This window comes from Chlorocebus sabaeus, chromosome 4, assembly GCF_047675955.1.
Source record: "Chlorocebus sabaeus isolate Y175 chromosome 4, mChlSab1.0.hap1, whole genome shotgun sequence".
Taxonomy (NCBI): Eukaryota; Metazoa; Chordata; class Mammalia; order Primates; family Cercopithecidae; genus Chlorocebus; species Chlorocebus sabaeus.
Window position 1 is genome coordinate 93448217 of NC_132907.1, and position 13272 is coordinate 93461488.

Here is a 13272-nt window from a genome sequence, read left to right on the forward strand (position 1 = left end):
ATCCTCCCACTTTAGCCTCCCAAAGGCTGGGATTACAGGTGTAAGCCACTACAGTCAGCTCCAATCCATCTCCATCCATCACCCTCTATATTGCTGTTGTCAACGATTACATCTTTATACAGTGTGTGCCCATTAACAATGTTTATAGTTATTGTATTATACATTTGACTTTTAAATTTTATAGAAAAAAAAGAGTTATAAGCCAAAAGTACAATATTATTGACTTGTATATTTACCTATGTTCTTTATTTCTTTACCGATGTTCTTTATTTCTTTGTATGGTTTTGAGTTACTGTCTAGTGTCTCTTCATTTAAGACTAAATAATTTCTTTAACATTTCTTTTAGGGTAGGTCTACTGGTAATGAATTCCCTCAACTTTTGTCTATCTGAGAATGTCTTAGTTATTGCTTCATTCTGGAAGGATAGATTTGTCACATACGGAATTCTTGGTTGACAGGTATTTTCCCCCTTCCAGGGCATTTAAATATGTCACCCCACTGCCTTTGAGCCTCCTTAGTTTCTATTGAGAAATCACCTGATAATTTTATTAAGGACCCCTTGATTGTGATTAGTCACTTCTCTCTGCCTGCCTTCAAAATTCTCTCATTGTATATGTTTTGACAATCTAACTGTAGTGTGTCTTGGCATAGATCTTTTGGAGTATAGCCTGCTTGGAATTCGTTGAGCTCCTTGGATGTGTAGATTCATTTCTTTAATTAGATTCAGAAAGTTTTCAGCCATTATTTCTTTAAATGCAGCGGTCTCCTGTTCCCCCATTATCTGTGGAGGATACGTTCCAAGAATCCCAGTGAATATCTGAAACTGTAGATTGTACCAAACTCTATACAGTATGTTTTTTTTCCTGTACATTAATGGGCAGATAGTGTATACAGCATGGATATGCTGGACAAAGGGATCATTCATGTCCTGAGTGGGCAGAGCAGGGCAGAATGACATTTCATCATGCTACTCAGAACTACACACAATTTAAAACTTGTGAATTGTTTATTTCTGGAATTTTCCATTTAATATTATTGGACTGTGGTTGCCCAAAGGTAACTGAAAGTGCAGAAAACAAAATGACTGATAATGGCGGAACACTGTATTTTTCTGCCTCTTTCCTTTTCTCTTCTCCTTTGGAGACTCCTGTGTTGCATATGTTGGTACCCTTGATGGTATCTCACAGATCCTTCACGCTCTGTTCATTTTCCTTCATGCTTTTATTTTCTGGTCCTCAGAGGATAATTTCAGTTGTCTTCAAGTTAGCTGATCCTTTCTTCTGCTTGCTCAAATCTGTTGAACTCTTTTAATGAACTTTTTATTTCAGTTATGTACTTTCCACCTCCAGTTTCTTTTTGATTTTTAAAAAATATATAATTTCTATCTCTATTAATAATCTAATTTGCTCATGTGTAATTTTCCTATATTATTTAGTTATTTGTCAGCGACTTCCTTTAGTTCACTGAGCATATTTAAGACAGCTGCTTTAATGTCTTTGACTAGTAATTCAAATGTCTGAGCTTTTACAGACATAGTTTATGCCAAGTTTTTTTCTCCTGTGAATAGGCCATATATAATTTTTTGTTAAAAACTGGATATTCTGAGGTCATAATGTGGTAACTCTTAAAATTAAGGGCTTCTCCTCCTCTGGGACTGTGGATTTTCTCTTGTTAAAGGCTGGATCCATCATTTTGTGACTTTTTCAAACTGCTTTTGCAAAATGTGTATTTCTTGTCACTGAAGTTGTTCTTCCTTTATCTCTACGACCAGTTAGTGAACTACCAAAGATTTCCTCAAATATCCAGCTACAAACAAGGGGGAAGGTCTGTCTCTTTAAATCTTCCAGTGGATGCTGCTGGAGGAAGCCACTGCTGCCAAGTGGATCAAAACCAAGGCAAGTCTCCATATTGATCCCTCAGGGCACCGCCAGACTAACCAAAATGTACCACGTCAAATTTTTTGAGGACGAGGTCCCTGATGCTCACTCTGACATCAGCCAGCTGCTCCAGGAATGTGGGTTGCTACCCTTATAGGCACAGCAGGACTAAGAAATGGAGGTGGTAGCTGGCTTGTGTCCACCACTCACAAAGGACCAGCAGCTCGCTCTTTCACTCTTTCTTTCTTTCTTCTTTCTTTTTTCTTTTCTCTCTCTCTCTCTTTTTTTTTTTTAAGACAGTCTTGCTCTGTCCCCCAGGCTAGAGTGCAGTGGCGCAATCTCCACTCACTGTAAGCTCCACCTCCCGGGTTCACACCATTCTCCTGCCTCAGCCTCCTGAGTATCTTGGACTACAGGCGCCTGCCACCATACCCAGCTAATTTTTTTTGTTTGTTTGTTTTCTTTGTATTTTTAGTAGAGACGGAGTTTCACCATATTAGCCAGGATGGTCTCGATCTCCTGACCTCGTGATCGGCCCATCTCAGCCTCCCAAAGTGCTGGGATTACAGGCATGAGCCACTGCACCAGGCCCAGCTTCTCCTTTCTTCAAGCATTCTCCCATAGATGCCTGACCCGGTTCCAGAGTTACCAAATCATTGCAATTACTCTTTATAGCTCAATGGTTGTTCCAGTGGAAGGACCAGCCTCTATATCTTCCTACAATACCATTTTGTCCTTAGGTAAACTACTTCTGCATTTTTATATACAGACTTAAACACAGTTTTACAACATTATCTACATTCTTCCCCACCAACCTCCATTTCACAATCCTGTACCATTTCACCTATCATACTTTGTCATGCTTTTATTTTCACTTCAAATTAGCATTTTCTTTTCTCTTTATCCTCAGTAATTTTTGGATTAGCTTGGTGGTACCTTAGCTCTCCTTTGCTTATTGAGTCCTGTCACTTCCTTCTGTACATTTTTTTCCTTGTACTTTTCTGTGTCTACCAAGACTACTGCGCCCACTGCAATAATCTGGTGGCAGACACTACCGTTGTTGCCTATGGTGTGGGAAGTTTTGCAGCAGCAGTCACTGCCTGGCTGCTCAGCCTGCAAGTCCCCCAGCTAATTGTCCCATCAGGAGCCCTGCACAGCGGAGCATCCACTGCTCCTCACTGGGGAGCTCTTCCAGGTTCTGCAGCACGTCCTGACCGATGCCTTCTGCATCGGCTTCCATTTGCATTCTTTCCTTCTAGGAGTCATCATTTCTGATCCAACAAAGGTTTCCCTTCTTGCTTTTCTTTGATGTCCTGTCTTTACTCATTTATGGATCCATTTATATCCTGATTGTAATTTGTAAGGATTGGATCAGAGCAGGGAGACTTTAGAATGTGATAGATACGCTGTTTTGATTTAGAATCTGTCTCCTAGTAACTTTTTTGCTTGTGGGTCTTTCAAAAACGTTCAAAGCAAGATTTTGCACATTTCTGGTCGCTAATTCCTGACATATTCAGCATTGCAAGTTAAGATAAGCCCGAACTCCAAAGCTTTGCAAAGTCTGGGCAGCAACACGGTCACTTCTCCTGCCAGCTGGCCAGCACGCATAAACAGTCAAGTCCTTGGCTGGCTGCGCTAGTGTAGCATCAGGGCAGAGAGCAAAATACCTGTACTCAAGATGTGGTTGTAAAAACACTTAAGGCTCCCTGACAGCCAGAACTCACCACAATCAAGCAAGAGATGTGAGAAGAAGGTGCCAGGCATGGGATGACCTCTTGTGGGCCCATATTTCCCCACTTTTCATGCTAGAAATCCAAACTAGCCTCCTTGGCTACCACAAGACCCTCTTATTGATCAGGGAAAGCACACTTTATCTCTCTGTATCACAGCACACATGCAAAAGAAGAAAGCAACATTCTTCCAGCAGTGCGGTCTTATCACCATCTTCACAAAAACGAAGGCTCTGAAACTCAGAGAGGTGAAACGATTGCCCCCGTCACAAGTTCATCTCTAAACTGTACTCTCGTTTACACATTTTGTCCACTTCGGCAGTATAACAAATATTACATCATACGTTCTCTGTTGTTTCTCTTTCTGAATATTGCAAACAGGCTGCAACAAGAAAGAAGACAGCCCATGAAAACCGACAGTGCTGAAAGTGAAGACTGAGATTCAGGTAAGATATGTGGCAGTACGTATGGGTCATGTTGAAATCTGCCCAGGTTTGGTTCTCTAGAGAGTGCAATATCTTCTTTAAAAAATCACCAGTGCAAACTCAAGGGCTAGGATGCTTGCTGTTTCCTTGTCTCTTGATGTCAACAGTAACCCCAGAATGTGAGCCACGTGTCTGTCTTTAGAAGTAGTGCATGGCAGACGAGGTATGAAAATATCAATTCATCTTTATTTTCTAGGAAGTAAACAATGTATAAATTGTAGACCGCTCATTTTCATACTTGCTTTTAAGTCTAAACTAAGAATTATTTTCACCCAATTGTACTAATCTAAGAACTTTAAACAATGAACACCTGCCATTTTAAGATGGTTTCTGATTAGAAGGCTCTGGCTCTACCTATCCGAGCTTTCTGCTCAAACCTTTAGGACGATCCATAGAATGCAGTGAAATTTAACTGTGAAACAAATGATCATTGACTTCCAGAATCAGGGGGAAAGTTTACTCACTAGAAGGCTAAAGGAATTTGCTATGAGGCACACACACGAGTTGGCAAACCATCCAGCTGTGCTCTGCCATCAGAATAGGAAACCTGAGCACTTGAAAACAGAGGAACGTGCTCTCCCTCCACTTCTGTATCCCCTCAGCTAAGAAACACGAGACATGATTGTATCTGAAAATGAGACCTCAACCCTTTCTCTAAGCTGTTACCTGTGCTTTCCAAGGCAAGGCAAGCTCCTTTGCACCCTGAACTCTACCATTGAGTACCTGCCTTCTCACAATGCTTCAGAGAGGCACCTCCCAAAAACCAGCTGGACAGGATAAGGGTATAGGACACACTGAATCCTCAAAGGCATGATCCATACAAGAAAAGTCCTATGATCGGGGAAAACATCAAGAGCCCTGGGATCCTCAGAGTTCCTGTGCTCCCGGCAGCTTCCCACAGCTGGCTGGGTGCCTTGGAGCCCTGAGGAAGGTCAAGGTTTCCCAGCAGCACAGCCCTGACCAGCACCCTAGAGGACAAGAGGGCAGGACTGATGGTTCTGTGTATATCCTGTGAAAATGTTGCAGAACTGGGAATAGACGTCACCAGGAAAGCCCAGAGAGACAGCAAACCTAGGAAAATTGTTCTGTAGAAAAGCAGTGTTTGAGATGCATCGCACAGGGGCTTAATGAGGCAGGAGCCAAAATCATAATTAGAGACAAGCTGAGATGAGAAGACAAATCCCCTGAGATCAAAGGGGAGCTGAATGAGATATGGAAAGATTGCAAGAAACTGACCATGAAATTGCAAAATTAAAATCTTTCAAGGAAAGATGAGTAAATTGGTGCTGTAAAAAACTGTCTCGGTGATATGGAGGACAAACTTAAGAAGCTACAACTTGAGCTCATGTAGAATGTCTACAGAACAGCACCTGATTCTACGTGCTTCTCCCACCATTCCCTCTGTGTGCAACAGTGAAACGGCTGAGGAGTGGCAGAGCCCGAGAAGTGGAGCTGGACACTTGGCTGATGCGTCAACTTGCAAATCATCTGCAAACAACCGACAGCTGCTATGGACATCCTTCCATGTGAGCATCAAATGGAGCCGTGGACTCCCTGCCGTGAGCAACAGTGGCTAACAGTGATGGACACAAGGTGTGTCTTAGTCCATTGGTGTTACTACAAAGAGACACTTGAGCCTGGGTAATTTATAAAGAAGTGTATTTGGCTTGTGAATCTGATGACTGAAAAGTTCAGGATTGAGCTGTGTATGTGGTGATGGTCTCAGTCTTCTTCCGCCAACAGCAGAAGGTGAAGGGAGCTGGCATGTGCAGAGATCACATGGAGAGAGGGGAGATGAAGGGGTGGAGGAGGCTCCAGGCCCTTTTCAACAAGAGCCCATGGGTTGGTTCGAGCAAGAACTACTAGAGCTGAACTCACTCCCTCAGAGGGAGGGCTTTAAGCTCTTCGTAAGGGGTCTACCCCATGACACAAACACCTCCTGTGAGGCCCCATCTCCAACACTGGAGATCAGATTTCAACATAAGGTTTGGAAGGGTCAGATGTCCAAACCATAGCAAAGAGCAAGTTCCCATGGCAGAGCTTGATTAGTGATTGAAACAAGATGGTTCAGTGTGTTTTACGGAAGCTCAAACTCAGCCAACCACAGCTTGTCTGCTGAAGTTATGGATAATTTCAGGTCACATTCTTTATTGTTTGCATGTTCTTTATCATTTGCATTATGTTTGAATGAGGCTAAATCATTTCTAAAGCATCTGGTCTTCCTGGGGTGCTTCTGAAATGATTTAGCCTCATTCAAAAATAAATAGTCACCACTAAAGTTTTAAACAGCAGATGTTGGCTGTGATAACATCTTACAGTTGTGAATTACTGTAGCCCACATGAAACACTTCTTCAGTATGCCTTCCCCTTCTCAAAGTGCCTGCGGGTGGGAGTCAGTCACTCCTATCTCTAGAAAAGGAGATGGTGGCTAAGAGAGTTGTCTGATTTCTACGTAATCTCAGAAAGGACGTAAGGTAGATTTTAAAGATCGTGGAATACAGACTGATGCATAAAGGGAAAAGGGAGGAGAAAGAAAGAAGGTCGTAATATGAAGCCTGAGGTTCTAGTCATGTGGCAAGTCACTTAGGAGGATCGGACAATGCTCTGAAAACTGAGGAAGTTAGAGGGTTGTGTGTGCGCGTGTGCGTGTCCGCGTCCATGTGAGTGCGAGAAGTTAGGGGGTTGTGTGTGTGCGTGCGTGTCCGAGGAAGTTAGGGTTGTGTGTGCGCGTGTGCGTGTCCGCGTCCATGTGAGTGCGAGAAGTTAGGGGGTTGTGTGTGTGCGTGCGTGTCCGAGGAAGTTAGGGTTGTGTGTGTGCGTGTGCGTGTCCGCGTCCATGTGAGTGTGAGAATTTGGGGGTGTGTGCACGTGCGTGTCTGCGTCCATGTGAGTGTGAGAAGTTAGGGGGTGTGTGCGCGTGCGTGTGCGTGTCCGTGTCCATGTGAGTGCAAGGGTAAGTATTCTTAAAGGCATCAATGAACTGAGGCGCCATAAGGAATTTTCAGGCCAGGGTTGAAGGCACAGAGGAACCCAGAGAGAAACCCAGTGGGGAGTGCAGCTGGCCTTTGCCCCGAGGGCGTTTGGGAAACCTGGTGAACCTCATTTTCAGCTTTACAAGAGGTAGAAAGAGAAGATCAAGCTGAGAGCACAGCCAAAATGGCAAGCCAATCAGTAATCTCTTAAAGTTGGCACCCCCAGATGGCGGTACCCTCACTGCAGTGGCAAAGTAGAAGCAACTCACTTCTCCACCCGCAAAGAAATCAGGAGTGATCAGTCATCTCGAGCCCTGGAGCTGAAAGAAAAAGAGAAAAAACACTGCCGAGTATTTGGAGCAACAGGTTGTCCCCAACTGTGTGCGAGGTGAGTGACTGAAACTCTCCAAGCTGAGAGTTTAATGTAGAGTGATTCTGCACTGATCACCAGGGGCCAAGCATCATTCCTTCTGAGTAACAAACCTTCATCCTAAGGCTCAAAGATTTCTCACAAACAAAACTACAAGCAAATGAGCAACTCTCAATGAAAAATAACTCACCACACGTGAAAACAAAGCACTATGAGTGAGAAGCAACAGAAACCATAGTAGAAACAGACACACAAATACTTCAGATATTGAATTTGGCTGACCAAAACATAAAGAAAGAAAACACAAACTCAAAAATATCTGGAGGGAACAGAAAACTGTTTTTTAAATTATCAAGCAGATTTGGAAAAATACCAAATAAAACTAATACAAATGAGAAATATCACTGATTTTTTAAACTTGATGGTTGGATTTGACAACAAATTAGACACAATTGAAAAGTGAATTAGAGAACTAGAATCTAGAGCTGAACAAATTACTGAAATAGACACAAAGTGACAGAAATGCGAAATGTCAAAGACATTAATGAGAATACAGTTTGAAGACTACGTTATGTTTAGTTAGAGTCCCAGAAAGAGAAAAGAGAGAAAATTGGGAAGAGGTCGTATTTAAGGAGATTTGGCTGAGAATTTGCCAACATTGTTAGAAGACACCAACTCACAGATTTATCAAGTGCAGTGAATCCAAGAAGGGTAAATAAAATTCTAGACACAACATAATTCAATTGATGAATGCCTTAAAGAAAAAATTTATATACATACATATGTATTTTTTAAGAAAAAAATATATATACAATCTTTTTTTTTTTCTTTTTAGACAGAGTCTCGCTCTGTCGCCCAGGCTGGAGTGCGGTGGTGTGATCTCGGCTCACTGCAAGCTCCACCTCCTGGGTTCACGCCATTCTCCTGCCTCAGCCTCCCGAGTAGCTGGGACTACAGGTGCCCGCCACCACGCCCGGTTAATTTTTTGTATTTTTAGTAGATATGGGGTTTCACCATGTTAGGAAGATCTCAATCTCCTGACCTCGTGATCCACCCGCCTTGGCCTCCGAAAGTGCTGGGATTACAGGCGTGAGCCACCGCACCAGGCCAAAAAATGTTTTTTAAAATATCAAGTGATAAAAGATGGGTTGTCTTTCAAAAAGATGCATTTCCCAAGAAGAACAATAGAAAATGGCCTATGTCTGTGATGCACTCATCTCTAAGCTTTCTGGAAGGATGGGGAGGGCAGGAGCCTTGCTCAGGAGGACTCTCACTAGACCCAGCTGGAAGTGGGGCTAAGCCAAGGTGATGATCCTCCCAGAAGCCAGCCCTGCCTCTCCAGGGAAGAGGGTGGGGTAAAAGCCACTGGTGGGTTTCCATCACAAGTAGAGCTGAGCTCCGTCCCTGGTGGCTGCTCAAAGAGTGACTTTGTTTTGTCCTGCAGAAGCGGAGGTGCCCTGTGATCCAGGTCTTCCACCCTGAAACCCCACCCTGCATCAAGGCCCTGCCTGGAGAGTCTACCTTGCAAAGCTTCCTGCTCCTACACATGCTACAGTCCAGCAACGAGAGCCCATCATCTCAGAGCCTTGCAAAGCCTCCTGCTCCTGCACATGCCACAGGCCAGCAACCAGAGCCCATCATCTCAGAGGCCCCTGTATGTCCTTCGAAGGAACCAGGACCCTCAGAGCCCAGCATCCATCACTGTCATCATCTTCATCACAACCCAAGAAGAGCAAGCCTGGCACGAGGGGTTACATCTCCAGGACGATGGGCTGCCAGCAACTGCAGAGGATGCGGCCACCTGCTTAACTGTGCTGTCCAGCCAGCCAGCCAGCTGCAGGGCCTCTTGCTGCTCAAGAAGGGCTGATGGGCCGGGCACGTTGGCTCACACCTGTGGGCACAGTGCTGAGAAATGGGAGCACAGTGCTGAGAAATGGGAGCACAGTAGTGAGAAATGGGAGCACAGTCCTAGGAAATGGGAGCACATTACTGGGCAATGAGAGCACAAAGAATTGGGAAATGGAAGCATAGTACTGGGAAATGGGAGCCCACAATACTGGGAAATGGGAGCACAGTACTGGGAAATGGGAACATAGTACTGGGAAATGGGAACACAGTACTAGGAAATGGGAGCACAGGGTACTGGGAAATGGGAACACAGTACTAGGAAATGGGAGCACAGAGTACTGGGAAATGGGAGCACACATTGGGAAATGGGAGCATAGTACTGGGAAATGGGAACACAGTACTAGGAAATGGGAGCACAGAGTACTGGGAAATGGGAACACAGTACTGGGAAATGGGAGCACAGTACTGGGAAACGGGAGCACACAGTATTGGGAAATGGGAGCACAGTACTGGGAAATGGGAGCACACGGTATTGGGAAATGGGAGCACGGTATTGGGAAATGGGAGCACGGTATTGGGAAATGGGAGCACGGTATTGGTAAATGGGAGCACGGTATTGGGAAATGGGAGCACAGTATTAGGAAATGGGAGCACAGTACTGGGAAATGGGAGCACACAGTACTGGGCAATGGGAGCACAGTATTGGGCAATGGGAGCACGGTACTGGGAAATGGGAGCACAGTATTGGGCAATGGGAGCACGGTACTGGGAAATGGGAGCACAGTATTGTGAAATGGGAGCACAGTACTGGGAAATGGGAGCACAGTACTGGGAGATGGAGTGCAGCACTGAGAAATAGCACAGTACTGGGAAATGGGAGCACAGTACTGGGAAATGGGAGCACACAGTACTGGGAAATGGAGCACAGTACTGCGAAATGGGAGCACAGTTCTGGGAAACGGGAGCACACAGTACTGAGAGATGGAGCGCAGTACTGAGAAATGGGAGCACAGTACTGGGAAACCCCAGACCTGGATTCTGAGTTCTTCAGCCTAGCCCAGACTTCTTATCTTAGTAGACAAAAAGAGTCAAGAGAAGACCACAGAACTGCAGGCATCCTCTGTATTTTAATGAACTCTGCAATTTAGTCTGTAGTCATATTTTAAAAGATAATCAGTTTTCTAAATATATCTATGTGTTAATACATGCATTGGGCTGTTTTTGTGTTTCTGTAAAGAAATGCCTGAGGCTGGGTAATTTATTTTAAAAAGCAGGTTTAACTGGCTCACAGCTCTGCAGGCTGTACAGGAAGCACGGTGCTGGTATCTGCTTGGCTTCTGGTGAGGCCTCAGGAAGCTTCCATCATGGCAGAAGGTAGGTTGGGAACCAACACATCATGTAGTGAGAGCAGGAGCAAGAGAGAGTGGTGGGGTTGGGGGGCGGGTATACATTTTTAAATGACCAGATCTCAAGTGAACTACCAGAGCAAGAACTCACTCATCACCAAGGGGATGGCACTAAACTATTTATGAGGAACCTGCTCCCATGATTCAAACACCTCCCACCAGGCCCCACCTCCAACACTGGGAATCACATCTCAACATGGGACTTGGAGGGGACAAACATCCAAGCTATATTATTCCACCCCGGTCCCTCAAATCTCATGTCCAACTCACCTTGCAACATGCAATCATCCCTTCCCAGTAGTCCCTGAAAGTCTCAACTCATTCCAGGATCAACTCAATCAAAATGCTAAGTCCAAAGTCTCCTCTGGAGATGAGTTCCTTCCACCTATGAGCCTGTGAGATCAACAACAAGTTATTTACTTCGCAGACAGTGGATACAATAATGGTGCAGGTACTGGGTAAACATACCTATTCCAAGAGGAAGAAATTGGCCAAAAGAGGTTACAGGCCCCAAGCAAGTCCAAAACTCAGCAGGGCAGACATTAAACCTTAAAGTTCCAAAATAATCTCCTTTGACTCCATGAGGCACACTGGTGTGAGGCGTGGGCTCCCAAGGCCTTGTACAGCTCCACCCTGGTGGCTTTGCAGCTTGTGGCCCCTGCAGCCAATCTCATGGGTTAGAGTTGAGTACTTGTGGCTTTTCCAGGCTGAGGCTGCAAGCTGCCAGTAGATCAAACATTCTGGGGTCTGGAGGGCAGAAGCCCTCTACCCACAGCTCCACTAGGCAGTGCCCTGGTGGGGAGTCTATGTGGGCTCCGACCCTACATTTCCTCCCAGCATTGCCCTCACAGAGTATCTCTGTGAGGGCTCTGCTGCTGCAGCAGGCTTCTGCCTGGGCAGCCAGGTTGTCCCACACATCCTCTGTAATCTAGAGGGAAGCCGCCAATCCCCCTTCACTCTTGTGTTCTGTGTTCCTGCAGATTTCACACCACTTGGAAGCCACCAAGGCTTACCCTCTAGAGCGGCAGTCCATGCTGTACCTGGAGACTGCTGAACCACCACTGAACCACCTGAAGAAGCTGGGATATAGGTACCAGTGTCCCAAGACTGCACAGGGCATCAGGGCCCTAGTCCTGGCCCATTAAGCCATTGTTTTCTGCTTGGCCTCTGGGCCTGTGATGGGAGGGGCTGCTGCAAAGATCTTTGAAATGTCTTCAAGGTCTTTTTCCCATTGTCTTGGATATTAGCACTTGGCTCCCTTTTAGCCATGCAAATCTCTCTAATAAGTGGTTGCTCTGCAGCCTGTTTGGATTCCTGTCCTGAAAACATTTTTTCCTTTCTCTACCACATGGCTAAGCCACAAATTTTCCAAACTTTTACACCCTGCTTTCCTTGTAGGTATAAATTCCAACTTGAAGTCATTCCTTTGCTCCCATATCTGATCATAGGTTGTTAGAAGCAGCCATGCCACTTCTTGAATGTTTAGCTGCTTAGAAATGTCTTCTGCCAGACACCCGAGGTTACCATTCTTAAGTTCAAACTTCCACAGATCACTAGGACACAATTACAATGCAGCCAAACTCTTTGCTAAGGCACAGGAGGGTGATTTTTGCTCCAGTTCCCAATAACTTCCTCCTTTTCATCTGAGACCTTGTCAGTCCAGCCTTCATTATCCATATTTCTATCTGCATTTTGGTTCCAGCCACTTAATAAGTCACTGAGTTCCAAACTTTCCCTCACTTTTCTGTCTTCTTTTGAGCCCTCCAAAGTCTTCCAACCTCTGCTCATTACCCAGTTCCAAACCTGCTACCACATTTTCAGTCATGTTTATAGCAATGTCCTGCTCCTCAGTGCCAATTTTCTGAATGAACCCATTGTTGCATTGCTATAAAGAAATAACTGAACCTGGGTAATTGCTGACAAAAGACCTGAATCCATAGGTATTCATGATGAGTAATTGATGACAACTGCACAAATGAAAATAAGAAATCCAGGCCTAGATACATTGTAGGGTAAGGCGGAACACAAAAGAAAATCTAACTTTAAAAACAACCAGAAAGAAACAACAAATCATCCACAGAAGGAAAGCAATTAGACAGCAGATGTATTAATAGTAACAATAGTAGATAAATAGTAATATGTACAAAGTGTGACCAAAAAAACAAAAAAACAAAATCACTTTTGACCTGGAATTTTGTACCTAGCAACACTGTTTGTAGGAAAAAGAGCAAATTAATCATATTTTCAGGTAAATAAAAGCCAAGTTTACCACCAACAATCCTACACTAATGGGACGTCAAAAAAGATGTATTTATTGAGGGAAAACATGTAAAGCAAACACAGAGCCCACAGGAAATAATTTAGAAAAAATTATCACTTATGGAAGTTTTCAATGCAACTCTCAATCACTGTTAGGTCAACCATATTTTTAAAATAATAAAAATATAGACTTGGACAACACCATTAACAGGCTTAATTTATGGGACATCTGTGGAACTGGAAGCTCATTTATTATTAATAGAAAATGTGCATTCTCCTTAGGCACACAAGGAATATTGCCCAAAACACGGCTTACTAGCCTCCA

The 13272-nt window shown here is 44.3% G+C and overlaps 1 protein-coding gene across 18 annotated transcripts in view; it reads left to right on the forward strand.

Moving 5' to 3' along the window:
* Nucleotides 1-13077, forward strand: part of ZDHHC11 (zDHHC palmitoyltransferase 11) — a 79586-nt gene extending 66509 nt beyond the window's left edge. For 4 of the 18 annotated variants that reach the window (XM_073014866.1, XM_073014857.1, XM_073014855.1 and 1 more), the window contains 5 exons: nt 3989-4053; nt 5507-5685; nt 7291-7452; nt 8879-10656; nt 11669-13077. Coding sequence is in view for 11 of the 18 variants with exons in the window: in XM_073014857.1 (XP_072870958.1) it covers nt 3989-4046 (58 nt within the window). In the remaining 7 variants the exon portion in view is untranslated. Of the gene's footprint in view, nt 1-1771; nt 1896-3988; nt 4054-5506; nt 5734-7201; nt 7453-8269; nt 8392-8878; nt 10657-11668 lie in introns of those variants that run through there. The other 14 variants (XM_073014865.1, XM_073014871.1, XM_073014872.1 and 11 more) reach the window with 10 other exon arrangements.
* The last annotated feature ends 195 nt before the right edge of the window (nt 13078-13272 follow it).